Below are 20,538 nucleotides of genomic sequence, written 5' to 3'. Positions count from 1 at the left end.
ATTAACACATCCATATTTTTTTTCAGTCCATGCACTTAATCTTTGTACAGCACTTTGTGAATGTGTTAGCATTTAGCCTAGCCAAATTCATTCCTTAGGATCCAAACAGGGATTAAAAAACAGGCCACAAAACACTTCTCATTTTTTATACGTTTAAAGTCGGCACCTTTTGTTTTGTGACACCATACTTACTTGTGTAACTAACCATTCATGTAACAGTCTTTAAATAGGGAAAACATGGAAGTGTTTGGGGCTTCTAATTCATCCCTGTTTGGATCCTAAGGAATGAATGGGGCTAGGCTAACTGCTAACACATTCACGACGCGCTGTACAAAGATTAAATGCATGCATTGAAAAAAGAGGTATGTTTTAATTTGTCTAAGTTGAGGTATAAACATAGTAAAATATAAAAAAATGGTGGTGTTTTCCTTTAAAGCACAAAGTCACTTTAAAATTACAAAAATTACTTCAAAACAAGACAATGCATCATACTTTGTTTCACACAAGTGATACTGTTTTGGAACAACATAAGGGTGTTCATATTTCTATAAACTATCCTTTTAAATGATACTGAATGTGATGTCATCAACCTAATGTCCCTTTCTGTGTTGTTTTTTTCTAGATTAGCTTTATATGTGTACGAGTACTTGCTTCACGTTGGGGCCCAGAAGTCAGCACAGACCTTCCTGTCTGAGGTAAGACACACACGCACACGATAAGCAAATGAATGCAGCTGGTTACAATAAAATGAAGTGTGCAAAAACCAAATAAAACGAGATTATTGTGGGTGCTGTTTCATAAGAGTGGAGTATAGTATGATATTGTCATTTGTTTATGCGTGTCTTTGACTTTCTTCTGCACCAGTAATATGGCATCACTTACAAAAGCATGTTTTCTATCAAGCTTGTTCTTTTCTGTAATGCTATAAAATCCAAATTGAACTCACTTGCTTCATTTGAACGTCCCATCTGAATCTGAGCTGAATTTTATTTAAGGACTTTTAAATGAGAACTTTTGAAGCCTTGCAAATTTTCTTTTGTTTTATTAATTACACAAAATTAATTTACGAGAAAAAACTGTTAACGCCAAATGTCAGCGCGTTTAGTCACCAAGCGTTTGCGGACGGTCGGCTCCACCCATTTCTCTGTTATCCCAGGCTCTTTTTTCCCACCCTGTTAATGTGCTGCAGCTATTTTTTTCGACTTTCTCCAGTACTACTCAAAAACACCAAGTTGATCTGATGTTTATCGTGCCGACAAGGTGAAATTGACTGATGATGTGTTCTTAACCTCCAGACCTGCTTCAGTAATCCACTTTCAGCCACAGCGAACAAACCTCTCCGTTCCATTTTTTTTCTGGGTACATTTTCCCGTTTAATCATCCGTATATAATTGTTATAATAGACTAATTCTTTCCTAACACTTTCCGCGGTCAGTTCAGGTCCCTCCGTTCACCTTTTGTGAAAGGGAATGTTTTGCTAAATACACTGAGATTATGACCTCAGTGAGAGTTACCCCGGCCATTTTGGCACAAGCATAAAGGATCGAGGGTAGGAAGAAGCGCTGAAGCCCTGTAAGAGATAGGACAACTGTTGGCCAAAACTAAAACAAATGATTAATTTTTAAGGAAGTATAAATCCTGTGTGTTGGGATAAAGACTTCCCATTATGTTTTCGGGACAGCATGGAATAAAACACAGATACAGCTGCAGCCTACTTGCATCCTTAACTCTTCACTAGTTAAGAAGTTATATAAGGGTAGAGAAACCTAAAATTGCTCAGTGCATTCATTTAATTCTTACTATAATCACTGTAAACTAGGGATGCATAACGATTAATCGCGATTGATCTATAGCAGAATAAAAGTTTTTGTTTACATCATATGTGTGTGAACTGTGTATATTACTATGTATAGATAAACGCGCACACACATGCATGTATATATTTAAGAAATGTTTACATTAGGATTATTAGGAACACCTGTTCAATTTCTCATTAATGCGGTTATTTAAACAAATAATCACATGGCAGTTGCTTCAATGCATGTAGGGGTGTGGTCCTGGTCAAGACAATCTCCTGAACTCCAAACTGAATGTCAAAATGGGAAAGAAAGGTGATTTTAGCAATTTGGAACGTGACATGGTGGTTGGTGCCAGACGGGCCGGTCTGAGTATTTCACAATCTGCTCAGTTACTGGGATTTTTACGTACAACCATTTCTAGGGTTTACAAAGAATGGTGTGAAAAGGGAAAAACATCCAGTATGCGGCAGTTCTGTGGGCGAAAATGCCTTGTTGATGCTAGAGGTCAGAGAGAATGGGCCGACTGATTCAAGTTGATAGAAGAGCAACTTCGGCTGCAATAACCACTCGTTACAACTGAGGTATGCAGCAAAGCATTTGTGAAGCCACAACATGCACAACCTTGAGGTGGATGGGCTACAACAGCAGAAGACCCCACCGGGTATCACTCATCTCCACTACAAATAGGAAAAAGAGGCTACAATTTGCACAAGCTCACCAAAATTGGACAGTTGAAGACTTAAAAAATTTAGCCTGGTGCCCTGGTCTGATGAGTCTCGATTTCTGTTGAGACATCCAGATGGTAGAGTCAGAATTTGGCGTAAACTGAATGAGAACATGGATCCATTGTGCTTTGTTACCACTGTGCAGGCTGGTGGTGGTGGTGTAATGGTGTGGGGGATGTTTTCTTGGCACACTTTTGGCCCCTTGTTGCCAATTGGGCATCGTTTAAATGCCACGGCCAACCTGAGCATTGTTTCTGACCATGTCCATTTTTTTATGACCACCATGTACCCATCCTCTGATGGCTACTTCCTGCAGGATATTGCACCATGTCACAAAGCTCGAATCATTTCAAATTGGTTTCTTGAACATGACAATGAGTTCACTGTACTAAAATGGCCACCACAATCACCAGATCTCAACCCAATAGAGCATCTTTGGGATGTGGTGGAACGGGAGCTTCGTGCCCTGGATGTGCATCCCACAAATCTCCATCAATTGCAAAATGCTATCCTATCAATATGGGCCAACATTTCTAAAGAATGCTTTCTGCATCTTGTTGATTCAATACCACGTAGAATTAAGGCAGTACTGAAGGTGAAAGGGGGTCAAACACAGTATTAGTATGGTGTTCCTAATAATCCTTTAGGTGAGTGTACATTTGTATATTTATGTAAAAAAAATCTTAAAATTATACATGCATGTGTGCATATTTATATATACATAATTATTATACACAGTTCTCACACACATATGATGTAAACAAAAACTTTTATTCTGCTATAGATTAATTGCGATTAATCGTTATGCATACTGGAAACCACTTTGCAACAGCATTTCTCCGATCAGCCTGAAGCATTTTTAAAGTCCGGTGTCATAGAAGGATGGAGTGAGGAAACACTAGTGTAATGATGTAGTGGAGAATGTGAAATGATGTATGGGGTCTGGATTAGGTCAGGGAACAGTCTGTGGAAGGTCTGACGGGAAAGTATGTTTTGCACATTATCTACGATCTCATAGTCCATCTCTTTCTGTTTCACTCTCTTTGTTTCTCATTCTTTCTTCGTTTGTTTGTTTCAGATCCGATGGGAAAAGAACATTACACTAGGGGAACCTCCTGGATTCCTGCATTCATGGTGGTGGTAGGTCACAATTGTTTTCATTCTTTTGCTCGCAAAGCTTTTCATAAGTATTCCTATGTCCGATTGTCTGTGTGCAAACTAGTGGGTGTTACCAAATGAGCTTTCATTTTTAAAGAGCCACTATCTGACGATTCACGATTTTACATTTCCTTTGGTGTGTAAGTGTGTATTAGTACATGTTGAAGGTGGGGTGCATGATTTTTGTAAAACACTTTGGATATATATATATATATATAGGCCGATAAATATTCATATTAATTTCACAATGAAAAACTCCCAGACCGCGGACATCTTGTCTTTGCGCTAGACTAGACTCTTCTTAAGCCCGCAACATGTGTCATCTTCGTGCTATGTCACAGAAAGCACCAATCAAAACTCCACATGGCCAGCAATGAGCAAGTGAAGTGGTTCAACAAACCAAAATAATCCATAATTTATCGGATTTCATTTATCGGCCTAATTTTGCTATCAGACCGATAATATTAAAAATAAGATGTTATCGGCCGATAACGATATGTCGGCCGATATATCGTGCATCCCTAGTGCTCTTTAATATTTTTGTACCCAACCATGTGACGTTTTTTTTTTTGTAAAGTGCCGAAATGCCAAAGAAGAAGAACATATTTTATGCTTTAATGTAGTTTTTGTTGTGGGCGGGGCTGCCCAGCTGACCCAATCCGCTTGTTAAGTCTGACGCCGTGCACCGCTTCCGGGTTCAACCGGTCTTAAATGCCATAGGGAATTAACAAAAAATCACGCTAATATACACTCGTATCATAATGCAAAACTACCGAAAACACCCAATCCTAATTTTTATCTTCCAGACATGGACACATGGACATGAATTGTTTTACAAATTATTAATATATTGCTGTCTGTGATTCGTTGAGCCTGTACACTGCTTTGTACACTGTGGGTTTATAAAAATTTTGCTTAAATGTGTAATATGAATAAATATTGCTCATAAACGGCTGTTTACATAATATCCTCTATTGAAATGAGCGGAGGCTTGGACCCGGAAACAATATTCTTCGTGTCAGTAACCGAACATGAAAGGTATTTAGTGATGTCCGCTTTATTTTTTTTTTATTTTTATTTTTATTTACCCTTTATTTTACCAGGTGATATCCCATTGAGATATTCAAATCTCTTTTGCAAGGGAGCCCTGGAGCAACAGTTACACAAATTACACAGAATCACAGAAACAGACACAACAAACAATACAAATTTACAACCTACATAAAACAATTTAAAACACAAAGAGGTCATTTAAAACATGTACATTGTTCAAATTTATAACATTTAAGTAATTGTTTAAAATGTTCAAGTGAAATAAAAACAGAAAGCTTTAAATCTTTTTGGAGCAAGTTCCAACACCAAGAAGCAGCATAACTAAAAGCAGTCTTACCAAGTTCAGTTGTTGTACGTGGGATTTTTAACGCCAGAATATTAACGGAGCGGAGATTATAAACGGAATGATTCCAGGTCAACAGACTGTTAAGATAACTTGGTAAATTACCGTTAATAGTTTTATAAATAAAAATATGCCAATGGAACCATCTACGCAAACCTAAAGAGCTAAAACCAGTTGCCTCATAGAGATGACAATGATGAGTACGAGATTTGGCGTTAGTAATGAACCGTTTATCATGTCGCATCTGGTGACATGGTGTTACAATGCATTTGATAAAGTTAACGATAAAATATCCTCAAAGAGCTCAAGGTTTATATTCACTTTCTCTGTATTGATTTACACTAATCTAGGCTTAGTGTTGGCTGTGACACTGGCAGTCAGACTGTACGTTTAACCTGCTGTGGTTTGACCCGTGGCATCGGGTGTATTATCGGGTCAGGCAGCCTTACGGAAGGCACGTCTGCCCGGGCCTGTCTTTCCCATCCCACTTTTACAAACAAAAGGCCCAGATGGTGGGGAAAAGGCAAGGCCCATCCCTCCTCTTTCATAACCTTTGTCTTTGCTTCTGTTCTTTGTTCCTGGTAAAGACCCCAAACACAGATTAACTCTATGCATACCATTTTCTTTTGGGCCAAGTGTCTAAATCCCCCACCAGCATAGTTATATTCCTCTAGAAGGTCCCTTTATTGGGGGTGACCAATGACAAACTGAGGACCAGCAGGGGTCAACAGCTCACCGGTCTGTAGTGCGTATATGGGAATAAAAGGAGATTGGTTTAGGTTTAAGGAAATAACTCAAGGCATTAAACGTGACTGAGTGTGTGTTGTGTTTCGCTTTATAAATGTTCTCAATTACTCCCCCTATATTGTTTCTACTGTATGTGTTTGAGAAATATTGCTTTTTAGACAACAATAATGTATTGCTATTTTCACACCAAGCAACAATTAATTGATAAAATTGATAAAAATCGATAATGAAATTCATTGTGACGTCACATCATCACCGTCAGACAGCGTGAACTGTGCCCTTATAATTTAAGTCAGGTGCGGTTTCTTCATACAGGGCAAGCTGTGTGCTTAAACGCGAGCTGCACATTTATCAAGCGCTGCTTCTTACTGTGCAACCAGCTTGTTTAAAAGCAAGGCAGCATTGCCAGGTCCTCTGCCTGAGTTCTGAATTGGACTACTTTTAGCTTGGGCATATTAAAACCTTGCATTGAACTAACAAATTAAATTTCTAAATGCATTTATGAACTATTTTTCTTTTTTACCACCAGTAAGTGTTTCTGTTTAACTTATTTGATTTGGGATGCTTTTGGACAAAATTTTGAATGACCATTGGGCTGGTTTTGTTATGCGGATCTCAGGCAACCCTGACAAGACAATGACAGAAGCAAAAACGCAAATGAATGCTGGTTAATAAAGGTTTAATTTCATTCTTTAATATAAGTGAGTTTGTGAAATTGTTGTAGGCTTTTCATAAAAATAGTAATGAACCATAAACTAAGCATCTGTTTTAAAGTAAGGGGGAAATGAGCTTTAATTTTTAAAGAGCAACTATCCTCCGATTCACAATTTAACATTTCCTTTGGTGTGTAAGTGTGTATTAGTACATGTTAAAGGCGGGGTGCATGATTTTAGAAAACACTTGTAGCCAATCAGCAGTAAGGGGCGTGTCTACTAACCAACATCGTTGCCTGGGTTGCGTATGTGTGGGGTGGGTTTATCAAAAGAAGGTCCAGATTCTATTGGGGTAGCGGCGTGTTTGTTTAGATGTTTGTAAATATCAACATTGGCTTTTAGAGATCATGCACCCCACCTTTAACGATATGCAAAAGGTACAAACCCCAAAGTAAACGATGACGCGAGTTATCGTCTCCAAAGCTCATTATCTCTTTTCTTGGACTACAACAAACACACCCACATTGGCTATTTAGGGACACAACGCTTTTCAGATTGATGAGCTTTGCACAAAATCTGAGGGTTTGTAGAGAGCAGGGATATCTGGAGCTACAAAAATGTACGGTTTTGTGGAAAATAATGTTTTTCTGTTTGATTTATTTGATTGGGATGCTTTGGGACAAATTTTGAATGACCATTTGGGTTGGTTTTGTAACGCATATCTGGCAACCCTGGCAGGACAATGACAGAAGCAAAAGCGCAAATGAATGCTTGTTAATAAAGGTTTAATTTCATTCTTTAATATAATTGAGATTGTATTTGTGTAATTGTTGTGGGGTTTTCATAAAAATAGTAATGAACCACAAACTAATCATCTGTTTTAAAGTAAGGGGGAACCTAGTTTTTAATACTGAAACAATGCATGTATATCACTTTCATATCATAATGGCTTATTTGTTTTGTTAATAACAAATAATGTTAATTCTCATCAAGCTCTAAAGTTGAAGATGAAATGAATTTATTAATCTGTGGCAAAATTTCCTCGCACATCCCGAAGACTCGTTTTGTTTATGTTTTGACATTTAAAGATGTTTACATTTTTAAAAGATTTAAAAGCTGCACAAATATTTTTTATTTAAGGATTAAAATATTAGTAATGCTCACAGTTTTAAAGTCCCATACACTAAACGCAAAGAATTGCCACATTATATCTCAATCCAATATTAAATTTAATACAGTAATATTGTATCACCAGATACCTGCTGATTCCCACTTCTAACTGCTTTTATGATATTGCTTGTCTTCTGTTGGCGAAGGTTTCTCATCTGTCACAATTTTGTTATTAGCCATAAACCGTGTGGATGGTCTCGTACATGAGGCCAGCGACCGCCTGAGGGTTTGGATTATCTAGTTTCTCATATGCAAATGATGCACCACTATACTCCTAGTCATACACATGCAAAAGATCTCCTAGCTGTAAATACCATGTACGTGTTGGTGCTGTGCTGCTACTTTATCTGGTATTGTCTACGACTACATCATTTAGGATTTGCTTAACTTACCCCCAGAGATGAGCTCGGTGTTTAAGAAAATCTATTAACATGAGAATGTTGGTCCACCAATTAGCATCAGAGGGATTCGCAAAGCCCGATTGTTATGGCATTGTTTGGCTCACAGGAAGTGCCGTGACGTCATTCAGGCAAAACCACAGTTGGTTTTTTAAGACTCGTTCACATCACAATTTGTTTGGGTCTGAATGAGCCCACCTTACTTTTTCACTTACGAACATGTACCGTAGTAGGGGTGTAAATCGGATTGTTCATCACGATGTAATACAATATAGATTTTCTCCGCCATCGATATGATATTTGCCTATACATCTAACACTTCTTCAGGGCTCAACGCAAATAATTTTTTATACTGGCCCCGCCCGGTTGGGCCAGTGATTCAGGTTTTCACTTGCCTTGGCAAAATTTTCACTGGCCCCAATAAAAAAAGTCAGTGTCACATATTTAAAAATAATAATTTAAAAGTCAAATATAATTGTATACATTTACAACTGACATGTTCCAACAAAAAATACTTTTCTGACCCAACTTTTCTGCTTTACCTGTAAACTGACATCAAACTGCAAAATATTGCATTGTTTCTTTCGTCATGTTTTACCCAAGTAAATGTCTGCTTTCAAGATGTTAAATACTATACATTAATGAAAATTTATGTCAGTGACTGGTGAAGCACTGGCCCGATCGAGCAAGTGACAATACTTTTTACTTGCCCGAACGTCTCTCACGCTTGCCCCGGGCCATCGGGCAGTCCTTTATGTTTCTCTGCCAACTGCTTTAGTCAAGCGGACATTTTTATGGATTACTTTGAGCTTTCGCGTGTGGTTTAGCTTTTACACGCGGAGACATGCAAACATTAACATCACTGCGAGAAAGCCGGTTAAGGTGTTTACACAAAATTGGTGTAATGAGCAAAAAACTACCTGTGCCGATTGTTTTTGCTTACGCCATTTATAAACTTTCCCCGATAAAAGAAACCTATTTTACACGTTTACATGTTATCAGTTTATTAAACATAATCAGCTAAGACCATATCGATGTATCGTTACACTCCTCAACCGTATTACATACCTGTTTTGGGAAAATACCTTGCTTACAGTTCATCATTGAGATCTTATGTATTGCACATTGAAAAGGTTGTCATTTAGGGATTTATGATTAATAAGTTATGTAAATAGCAATAAGCCAAAAAATGGTAAGAAATGCATCCTAGCTGTCACTGGGGCACCTTTAAAAAGTGCAGCTTTGTCCCTAAAGAGTTCATATTTGTACCTGCTTGGTGGTAACAAAGAGTGCATACTAGTTTCTCAAATGGCGCTTTTCCATTGCAACGTACCCAACGGTTTGGTTTAGTTTTGGTCGGGTCAGCTTACTTTTGGGGGCTTTTCCACTGGGTGCAGTACGTGGTATCCAATACTTTTTTTTAGTACCACCTCGGTCAGGTTCCAAGTGACCCAAGCTGATTAACGTGACCCGAAAACACCTGATTGGTCTGAGAGAATCGTCACTAGTACTACCAGCATCATCGCTATAATGTAAAAGATTAGCTTTACCTTCATGTTAGCTTGCGCTGTCTCGAGCAAACATGTTGTCATCTGTGCTCTCCTACTGTATAAGTTCTCATACTCCCTTTTAGCGATGAAAAACATCCACAGGTTGAGAATCAGGAACACATAACAGTTTTTTCCAGACTTGCAGTTTATGGCGGCACATTTGCGGCCCACACGTTCGCATATGTGCTTAAATTTAACTTAAATAAGGCTTAGCGGGGGGCGTCGACTGATGCCACGGGTGTTTGTACTGAAACCGTCATGTAATACAGAGATAGTGATAAACGCGATGTGCAAACATCTATTTGTGGTGGTCAATTTTAATTTTGTGGCGGACTGAGAAATAAATGAATGTATGTGTGAATGTACCACTCTGAAGTGATACTAAACTCGATGGAAAAGCTAACCAAGCCAAAGTGAGGTGAACTGACCCGACCTGACCCAGGTCAAACCGTGGGGTACTATGCAGTGGAAAAGCGCAAAAAGTTACACATACTGGTACCAAATGTATACATATCTGTACCTTAATGAACCACATTAGGATCTTTTAAAGGGTACTGCCCCAGTTACAGCTTGGGACCATTTTTTGACAATTTTTTTGACAGTGGCAAATTAGCTTTCCTGTTTATTTAATTATTCCGATAAATGGTAATAAAAGGCCAAAGAAATAAGAACTGTATTTTACCCTTTAAAAGGCTGAATTAACTCTGCAGGATTTAATACCGATCTGATATTCTGACATGCACAGACGGTTACTTCATGGCACACATGAAGAATGTTTGAAAGCATGTTTGAAAGTCAGTTCATAGTGCAGTGCAGTTGTTCAACATTGACTTGATAAAAAAACAGATTCTTTTGACATTCCTGCCAGCCAGTTATCTGTCGTTTTGTTTTGTTCCCCATTTTCCCCCTTTCCTCTCTCCTTCCAGGTCTGTTTCTAGTTTCCTTTTCCCATTAATGCTCCCTACCCCCATACACAAAAGAGTCTCTCTCTCTCTCTCTCTCTCTCTCTCTCTCTCTCTCTCTCTCTCTCTCTCTCTCTCTCTCTTTTTCTCTCAAGTGTTCAGGAATGTTCTTTATCCTGGTAAATATTTGCATGAACAAAAAGCAGCACTTTTGCACAAACCAGCTATTTTCTTCCATTAGGCCAAAAGCGGCCATAGCAACAGGTTTCTTAAGCGGGCCTCATGTATAAGAAGACCGGTTAGTCTGATATGTGTTACGATATAAAGTACCACAGATCAATTTTGAGCTATTTCCTGTGAGAGAGCAACAGCCAGGAGTCGCGTGTTAGTCGTGTGCCTTTTCTGGAGATTTTATAGGGTAATCCATTAAATCGATATCTGAAGACCTGGAGCGATCTAATTTGGGCCAGTTAAACAGGTATTTAGTTTCAGTGCAGTAATTAAAATGCCATTTGGAAACAAACCTTGTCCCCCCTCCAAACAGCCCTGTAGGACCTGAAAGCTTTTAATTGAGGAAATCCCTGGCTTAATTGATCTGTAACCTGCTGCTTGTGCCAAGCGGGTGGGTGCATTAAGCGCGTGCGACTGGATCTGTGTCTTGTGAATGTACTAGCTCAAGTTTGATTGACTGCGGGTTTTTTTAGACAGTTGGCATTGCATCGGCGAAACTTTCCTATCGTAAAAATTGCGCAGTTTATGGCACAGTAGCAGATTTTATAAATATTGTTTGGTTTTGAGGTTTCTTCTAGTTTTCATTTGAACAGTTTTGACTTTTATTCATAAGGGCATTGTAGTTAACTTCATTGCTAATGTATCCATATGAGAAAAGCCTCTATTAGGTTATTCAGTAAATGCGAAATTGCATTGCATTTATGCATTTGGCAGATGCTTTCATTCAAAGTGACTTACAGTGCATTCAATAGAGGGTATGCACGTGACGTCACCTTCGGCGAAAGTGACTGCGGTTACGCCCACTGAGTGGCAAAAGACAGAGCGCAGCATTTAAGTACAGCGTGAAATCAGCGAACACACTGGGAAAACGCGTCGAAATGGGAAAAGATGTTGTGCGATAGACTGTACTAACAGATTAACAACAATTCGGAGCTATCGTTTACAGATTACCAAAAACACAGAAAGGAGAAGTAAATTGATAATTCATGCCAACGTCCACTGACCACAGGTGGGTTGACAAGTTGCTAGGGTCACTATCAACCAGAGGTTTTACTTTCTACTTAAAAGTATTTTTCAAGTATTTGTATTTTATCAGTGTTTTTCTTTGGAAAACATACACTGTAAAAGTGTTTCTGTGCCTTAGTAGATTTAACAAAAATAAATTGAGTAAACTGTATTAAAAATTTTAAATTCTTGTTTTTTAAATCAAAATATGAGTTAAAATAAAATAAAAATTGGAATAATTTGAGTAATTCTAAATGAACACATTATTGAGTAAATTCAACTTAATTTTATTATGTATAATCCATTTCAATTTGTAAGAAAGAAATTAACTTAATAATTTTGTGTAAAAATTACCTGAATTTTTTTGTAAACATAACTAACTAGGCAGTGGACTTGCAGATCCCAGCATGCTTTGCATGGGACTGCATTTGGAGAGTAAAATTTGAATTAAAACGTTTTTTTTTGTTTTCAACTAAAAAGAAAGACTTGTTAGTGTTTAATGTTCATTTATCTTCGATATTTGGAAGAGTTTCTTTTCTTCTTTGAGTTTTGTAGTTACCATTGTTCAGAAGACTGGTGCTTGTGCATAGACTGCATACTGAAGTATGTTACGCTTTACAGCTGCCCAAAACTAAACTGAGTGGGTGCGTTGATTGAATAAACGTTTCATGCCCTCATCTCATGGAATAAAAAACAACAACTAACCATAAATATGTTACCTGTACCAAGAAAAGTAGGTTTATCTAACTGAGTAATACTAGTACAATTAGTTAACTCAACTCAATTTTATTGAATTCATATTAAGTAATGTTAGTGTGTTCAATATACTTAAAAAAGGTTGCAAGTTGACTCAACCTAAAACTTCCCATGCAGTCACTTGCCTCACTTTTTATAAGTAAGATCTAGGTATTACTTTTTACAGTGTACAACGCAGATTATCATAATTATAACTCTCTTACATTTCATAAATAAAAATGTATGATTTACATTTAATATTTAAGTACTTTCTCTCAAGTAAAAGTACACAATTTTAATGTAATTAGATATTAAATAAATTTTAATATGCAATATAAAAGAATACACCGTATGATTATGCTTTAGAATGTAGTGAAGTAAAATTTTTCCCAATACAAACACCCTAATAAAGCACAGATGATTGGAAAATGTAACTAATGTAACTAAGTATTGTCCACCTCTGCTATCAAGTCCAACTAAATTCAATTTAAGATGATAATAGTCAGTTTTACTGCCATTTTCGCAGCTGCCGCTATGAAAACCAGCCATTTTGTTAAACATTTTCCCACTCAACCGGGCGAGCTCTCGCGTGGTCACGTGAAAAAGTGATGTCAATGCATACCCTCTATACATAAACTTTTTTGTTACTCTGCGTGTTGCCTGTAAATCAAACCTATGACCTTTTTGTTCAGCTAGCGCAATGCTTTACCAGTTGAGATATAATGATACTGTCCTACATTCGGTTTTCACTATTTTTTAAATGGTTAAGCTGTGTACACCTGCTGGCTATATTTTACTATATTTATTAAGTTAAAGGCAAAGGAAGATGTTTGCAATCAAGCAGGAAGCAGAAGCACCATTGGCTTCCATAGTAGGAAAGAAAAATACCATGGAAGTCAAAAACGGTTGGGTTACAAACATTGCTCAAATTTTGTACAGCTTTGTAACAACTTCAGAGCGGTGGCGGCCGGTGACTTCTTTTTTCGAGGGTGCACGGTGCGAAGTTCGTCACAACATGTATGTAGCCCGTCATGTGTGTGGTTCGTAATTTCAAATATGTGTCACGTGCATTACGTGTTTTTTCAAAATAAGTGCCTGCTGCAGACGTGTCTAAAGGGTTTATGATAAAAGAAGACGCTCGAGTTTGCCAGATACTCGCATAATCTCATGAATAATCAGAGTTTACTGTTAAGGGAGTGTCTTGCGTGTATTTTGTGAATGTGAGCGTCTCTTTTATCATAAACGGTCTAGAGGCATGTGCAGCAGGCACTTATTTTGACAAAACACGTGATGCACATAGTGAACATGACACAACAAACACATATTTTGAAAACACAAGCAAAGCACATGACACTTCAAACACATGTTTTGAATTTGCGCCCCTTCAAAGAGCAGTCACGAGCCGCCACTGATTGGGAGTGAATAAATGATGACCAAATTTTCATTTATGAGTAAAATTGTTTCATAAAGCACTTTATTACAATGTAGCAATGTTTCAAACATCTTCACAAAAAAGAAAAAAAAGAAATGCTGAAAACTGGAAAATGTATAATTGGTTATTGTGTTGTATATAACTGTCCCATTTTCTTATGTGTCCTGTTGCAGTGTATTCTGGGATTTGTACTGCGCCGCTCCAGACCGCCGTGAGACCTGCGAGCACTCCAGCGAGGCCAAGGCTTTCCACGACTACGTGAGTGACAGACAGGCCTACCAATCTGTTTTTCCCTAGGGCGAACTGGGTGGACAAGGGGTTCGTCCTCTTGTCCAATTGAGATGCAATCTAATCTGTGAGCGCATGATGTAATGGTCCACTGAATGACACATGGCAAATTTGCTTAGCAAAGCACCACTGGATGCATTATCAACAGTTCTGAAGGCCCTCCATAAGCACATAATGAAAGATTAACTCGAGCCAAATAGCGTTTTTACACGAATTAGTGGGGGTTAGATGCACTTTGCGGACAGCGTGTGTACGTGTCTCGCTCCGGATCATATTTCTTCCTGGTTTTCCTTTTAAAAACGCACACAGAATTGAATTGGGAAGGCGAGTATGGGATGTGCGCTGCACGTCTCGGCGAACACAGATTTGCTCAGCTTCTTTCATTTATACTGACAGACATGTAATCTGATTAACATTCTGAATGCTTTGCATTCACAGATGTAATATTTCAGTAACACAGAAGGCATAATGAAATGTCAGTTATTGTTGTTGTTGTTGCCGAGCCGGGACGCGCGCAGGAGAGAATCCAAGACTGACTGCTCAGTAGAGATTGACAGACTGAAAATCTTCCTTAAGGTTGCACAGATATCTGTTCAAGTGAAGAATGTCAAGTTTTTAAATGCAGATATAATCATAGCTTTTAAATGGAAGACTTGTTGAAATGAGACTGGTGTGATACAATTGCTTATGAACTTTAGCTGTTCAAAGCTCTACCTAAAAGAGTAGCGCCACTTCAAAAGGATGATTTGGGCAACTATACAGTTCAAGTTTCAAACATTTTACTGAGGAATTTATGTAAGTGCTTTAGCAAAAAATTCAAGCTTCACATTTCTGCTTTTGAAAAGCTTCAAACCACTTGACTGCTAGCCTTTCTATGTAAGCGTTTTTGTAAATTTGCCATACATTTTTTAAGTAGTGGTCGAGCAATATTGTTTTTTCCTTAAGGCTCAGCCCCCAGCATAGTCCCCTAAGTCCTAGGCCCTCGCTCTTCAGGCTTTACATTTCCCTTCCTTTACATTTTCCAACAAGCCGACCCTGGAGTCTCTAGCCCTCTCCCGGGCCGAGATACGACTGACCGACCCCATCATCTTTCAGAGGAACACATTTGGAGTTATTTTAGTAAATGTCCTTGTTCTTCCAAGCTTTATATCTTTAGAAAACGGGTAAAAGGGAACAACTTCTGACTTTGAACCCCAAAAATGCATTCATTCTTTACAGAGGTAATCCACACGACTCCAAAGGGGTTAATCGATGGCCGCCGGAAAATGTGTTTGGGGTTTAAAGCTCACATAACACACGCTGTTTATTGCATTTCTGATGCTAATCTGGAGTACCTATAGAGTCGTATGACATCCTTTATAGTTTAATCAGATTTATAAAAGAAAGATTAGCTTTACCAAATCTTTTCGATAACATACGAAAAAATGAAGAAGGAGGAGTTACTACAGCGGGAGGAGTGAGTACGAGTCATGCAACACTATACAACACTGTTTAACTTATGATTCACTACATGTTCGTGTCATTTATATAATATGCATGCGCCATTTTCCAACATAAGACAGAAGTCTGACTTACCGCATGTAACTTATGACCCGGTTGGGACTTTTCAGTGAAATGCAGTGCATCAAACACACACGCAAAACTCCGCTGCTACCCCGGATAATAAACTATATCAATCGTTTCCATAAGGCTGGCTTTCTTCTCCTTACATCAAAAAACACACTTCTTCTTTCGTGCCATCATTTGAAATCAAACAAAGCTGTCGCGTAATGTGATGTTTGTAAGTTCTAGCGTCTCCCGCTGATTGACGGGTGGGCGGGGTTTTCCAGGGGAAGTGCCCATAAAAAGAAGTGATATGTATAGAAACCCCTGATCCGTCAGCTGGACCCGTAATCGGAAAAAAACTTTCCGAAACTTGTACGAACCCTGGCGAAGTGCATTCGGCACAGAAATACTCTGTAACGCGCCTTTTCTGACACTTTGCATACGTTAGCATGAGGAAACAACTTTATAACTTTGTTAATAAGTCAGAATGCATGAAATACTATTTAACCACCCCTTTAATGTGTGTGGCACATCATGTCAAAATATGTGTTCGGTGCCTCATGGAAAGTCATGTTCATGTCTTACACTCTATCTTTGATTACACATGAGATTAAGCGAGTATCTAGCAAACGCGAGTGACATGACATGCGATGCACATAGGATCACATGACGCACAGAACACATACAGTATTTTGACATGACCATCCATGTATGACGATGCTTTCATGAGTTTTGCATTCATGCCTTCTTGGAAAGAAGCCACAAGCCACCACTGAGGTTATTAAAGGTCTTCTGTGGGTAATCGATGCGATTTTGTAAGAAAAATATAAATTTTTTTAATTTTATCAACTGTAATAACTAGCTTCCGGTAACAACACCATCTTGGACACGTGTGTTATTTATGAGAGTCACTGTGGAACGTACCTAGGGCAAACAACACTTACTATGCTAAAACTCTTGCGTGAATCGTGTAAGACCTTTTTTCCCCACAGAATACGTTTATTAACCCCTTGGAGGTGTGTGAATTACCTCTGTGAAGGATGAATTCACTTTTGGGGTTTAAAGTCAGAAGTTGTTCCCTGATCCCTGTTTTCCCCATTATAAAGCTTGGAAGAGCAAGGAAATTTATACAAAAGTAACTCCAAATTTGTTCATCTGAAAGATGATGAACATATGTATCTCAGATCGCATGAGGGTGAGTGAATCATGGGGTAATGCTGATATTTGGCTGGAGTATCCCTTTAAGTCCCAGGCCTTCGCCTCCCTTTTACTGACAGACGCCAGTTTTACTCGCAGTCTTACTATGTTTAAATGTTGAGGAAGCTTATGTATACGAGCAATGACAGAAAGAGTTATTGTGATGAGAAAGTTATGTAAATAAGAGGATTAGGGTTTAGTCAGAGGCTTTGACCTCCTGTTTATCTGGAGCTGAAATGGACTGGTGGTATTTGAGGATTGCAAGGGAATCGGACAGAAACTGATATCTGCTTAAAGTCAGGCGTTAAAGTCAACATGTAGAAGGAAACTGAAGCGATTTTGTTCTGCCTACTGCCATTACACTGACTTTGAAAGCGTTTTAGTCAAATATTTGATTTGGTTTTATTAGGGGAGTGTTTACCCACTTCTTCCATGGTGGTGATTTACAGTATTTTACTCACACATGTTGTCCCTCATTGATCTTCAGTATATTACTTGTTTAAACGACTTGGTTAAACATGATTAAATTTCAGAAGCCTTTTCATTAGAAGTGCAAATATTTCAATTTCCCATACGAATGATACATTTTTGTTTCGCTATATTCATTCGGCTTTCCTGAAGATGCCCATCTTTCACCCAAAAAATATATTCTGTCATCCGTCATGTCTTGAACACTGAGATATCTAGCAGAACTTTATCATCGCTGTTATCCTTATCATCAAAGCAAGTAGTGACATGATTATCCCCAGTCCCCATCCACTTTCATAGACGTACTGCTAAATTCCTCCTTGTGTGTTTTATGGAAGAAAACAAGTAATTTATAGATGAGCTGTCTTTTTAAAGCTGCTGTTTCCTCTGTCTTGTCTAACCGTGTGTGTGTTGTGAGCAGCTGTATCATGTGTGCTTGTCTTGGCAAGGTCTTTGTGGCTACTAGGGTGTCCTTGAGTTCAGTGATTTATCATGTTCTTATTGCGATCCCATTGCTCCTGTGTTAGGTCACAGCTCCATAGTTGCCTGTGCTGTGTACACGTTCGTTTTTGGTTCACGGGCCTGCATTTCCCACACCTTCGTTGAACCAAGACAGTAAGGAATCCTCTCGGTATAGGGGGAGATAATGGAATATAACGGTCTAATCCTCTAATCCTGGGAATGGATGAGGACTAATCCAGGGATTTTGTGGGATTGGTGTCTTGGCAATGGCGATGGAATTTTGGGATGCAACACCTCTAAAGCCAAATCCGTCGGGTTGCTCTTGTCTTTCCATTGGGGTTGAGTTGTAAAACTCTTAATGAGTGTTGATTAATGCTGCCGCAGATGACTCGCAACATATTTGCACACCTTGGATCTGGCAAAGGTCTGAGGGCGCCTGATGTTAATGCTCGCCCTGAATGTGAGCTCAGGATCATTTTTATCAAGATATATGAATGTTTAGATGTGATTTTAGAGGTTCTTGCCTTTCCACTTGTTTTTCCTATTTGGAGCTTACACCGAAAGAACTATGGACACTTATATTACAATTTTACAGACAGTATCGCTAACATACATTTTATTAAAAATTTGATAGTGCACGTCGACTTTTTGGGACTTTAGCTTATTCACCGTATATCCTAGCGTTAGATAAGTCTATACATACCTTTTTCATCATCGTGCATGCTGTAACTCTGTCTGACACACCCACTGCTAGCCTAGCTTAGCACAAAGACTGGAAGTAAATAGCTCCAGGTAGCATACTGCTCCCAGTAAGTGACAAAATTACACCAACATTTTCCTCAAATCACAACATATAAATAGGAAAATGTTGGCATTAATGGCTGGTTTAATGGCATTAAAAGCCATTTACTTCCAGGCTTTGTGCTAAGCTAGGGTAGCGGTGGGTGCTTCTTTGTTTATTCTCATGTCTGTACTGCCTCTCTTCATATGTAATAATTGTAAAGCTGCTTTTCAACGTTGTGAACTTCGCACAATTGTGAAAAGCACTAAAGGAATCAATTTGAATAAAGTTTTTAAAGTTATATGGTATGTAATGTTATAAGATGAATACAGTGGCTCAGCAGGTAGTGGCTCAACTTGGGCCATCTTTGTTCTCGCCGTCGCAAATGGAAATGCCTATGACAAAATGTGATGCAGCTTTTTCCTGAACCAAACAGGTTGCGATCATGTAGAACAGTAGCACAGTTAAGACTTTGGCCACGTGGGCATCTGGCTATGCAGTGCTAGGCAAAGCCTACGGATAACCTACGGCGTAGACCTTACGCACAACTATAACTTGCACTTTAGGGTCTTGTCCAGCAAAATGATTGTCATTTCACCAAAAGAATTAACTTTTTAAAACCACAACTTCTCGTCTTCTCATATTACAATTTCATAGTGCTTTTAAAGGAACACGTCGACTTTTTGGGACTTTAGCTTATTCACCATATCGATAAGTCCATACATACCTTTTCATCTTCGTGCGTGCCGTAACTCTGTCTGATGCACCTGCTGCTAGCCTAGCTTAGCACACAGACTGGAAGTAAATGGCTCCAGCTAGCATACTGCTTCCAATAAGTGACAAAATAATGCCAAAATTTTTCTCAAATCACAACATATAAATAGGAAAATGTTGGATGTGTGAGACGCGACACTGCAACCTTACGTATTACATCGGAAGGTCACGCATTAGATATGTGAAACACACGGGGACCATTTTAAACAATAAACTGACACAAAGACATTAATTAGTCGCATTTCACATACAGCAACGTCTGAACGGTCCTCTTTATCCACACTGGAGAAACACCGGAGCGGTACTTTCACATACACCATGCGTGGCATTACACGGCTAGTGCAAAGCAAGAAATTGTGTTTTAAAAGTACTTTCATTTTTTTGATCGTCTCACTAGAAAAGACCTTATGCCTCGATTAGGATTGTTTAGAGCCCTTTGAAGCTGCATTGAAACTTCAATTTTAAACTGCATTGAAACTGTAGAGATCCATTAAAGTCCATTAAAATGAGAAAAATCCTGGAATGTTTTCCTCAAAAAACTTGATTTCTTCTTGACTGAACAAAGCAAGACATAAACATCTTGGATGACATGGGGGTGAGTAAATTATCTGGATTTTTTAATGAAAGTGGAGTATTCCTTTAACTTCTTGGATCAAGAACTAACCAGTTCTCACCATGAATATAACATAGATGCTGTAATGGGGTGAAGAATAAATAAAGATAAGATAAGATGAATAGCTCAGCCATGTCAGTGGCATAGAGCTTGTTTACATGGGATGGCACTTTGTGGGATCACATGACCACAGTTCGATCTTGCAAGTTTAGACAAATGTACTTCAAACTTTAAAAGCATTATCTAGAAAAATTACTCTGGTTGTGAACTGGTCAACCATCACCCAAATGCCATCCTGCTTCAAACCTGGTGTGCGCGAATGAGAAGCAAATGCTATCAGTTGTTTAGGAAGATGTGCATGTATAAACCTTTCCATGTGTGATTTATATGTTCATGTTTATGTGTATTATTTTAATCTATTATAGTGCTATTATACACATTTTGGTGTACCTTGTAGTTTTTGTTCTTCAGGTTAATGCTTATCCAGGTTTTAAATCTTGAAAGCCATG

General features: G+C 38.5%; 1 protein-coding gene across 2 annotated transcripts in view; it reads left to right on the top strand.

Annotated features, from left to right (window-relative positions):
• LOC129442895 (single-stranded DNA-binding protein 2) overlaps positions 1–20,538 on the top strand; it is a 111,433-nt gene that overhangs the window by 13,674 nt on the left and 77,221 nt on the right. For both annotated transcript variants that reach the window (XM_055203210.2, XM_055203209.2), the window contains exons 2-4: positions 623–695; positions 3,603–3,664; positions 14,075–14,159. In XM_055203210.2, coding sequence (XP_055059185.1) covers positions 623–695; positions 3,603–3,664; positions 14,075–14,159 — 220 coding nt within the window. The remainder of the gene's footprint in view (positions 1–622; positions 696–3,602; positions 3,665–14,074; positions 14,160–20,538) is intronic.

Source organism: Misgurnus anguillicaudatus, chromosome 2 (genome assembly GCF_027580225.2).
Source record: "Misgurnus anguillicaudatus chromosome 2, ASM2758022v2, whole genome shotgun sequence".
Classification (NCBI taxonomy): Eukaryota; Metazoa; Chordata; class Actinopteri; order Cypriniformes; family Cobitidae; genus Misgurnus; species Misgurnus anguillicaudatus.
The sequence above is the reverse complement of the archived record's forward strand: the minus strand, read 5'-3'. Positions and strand labels throughout refer to the sequence as shown.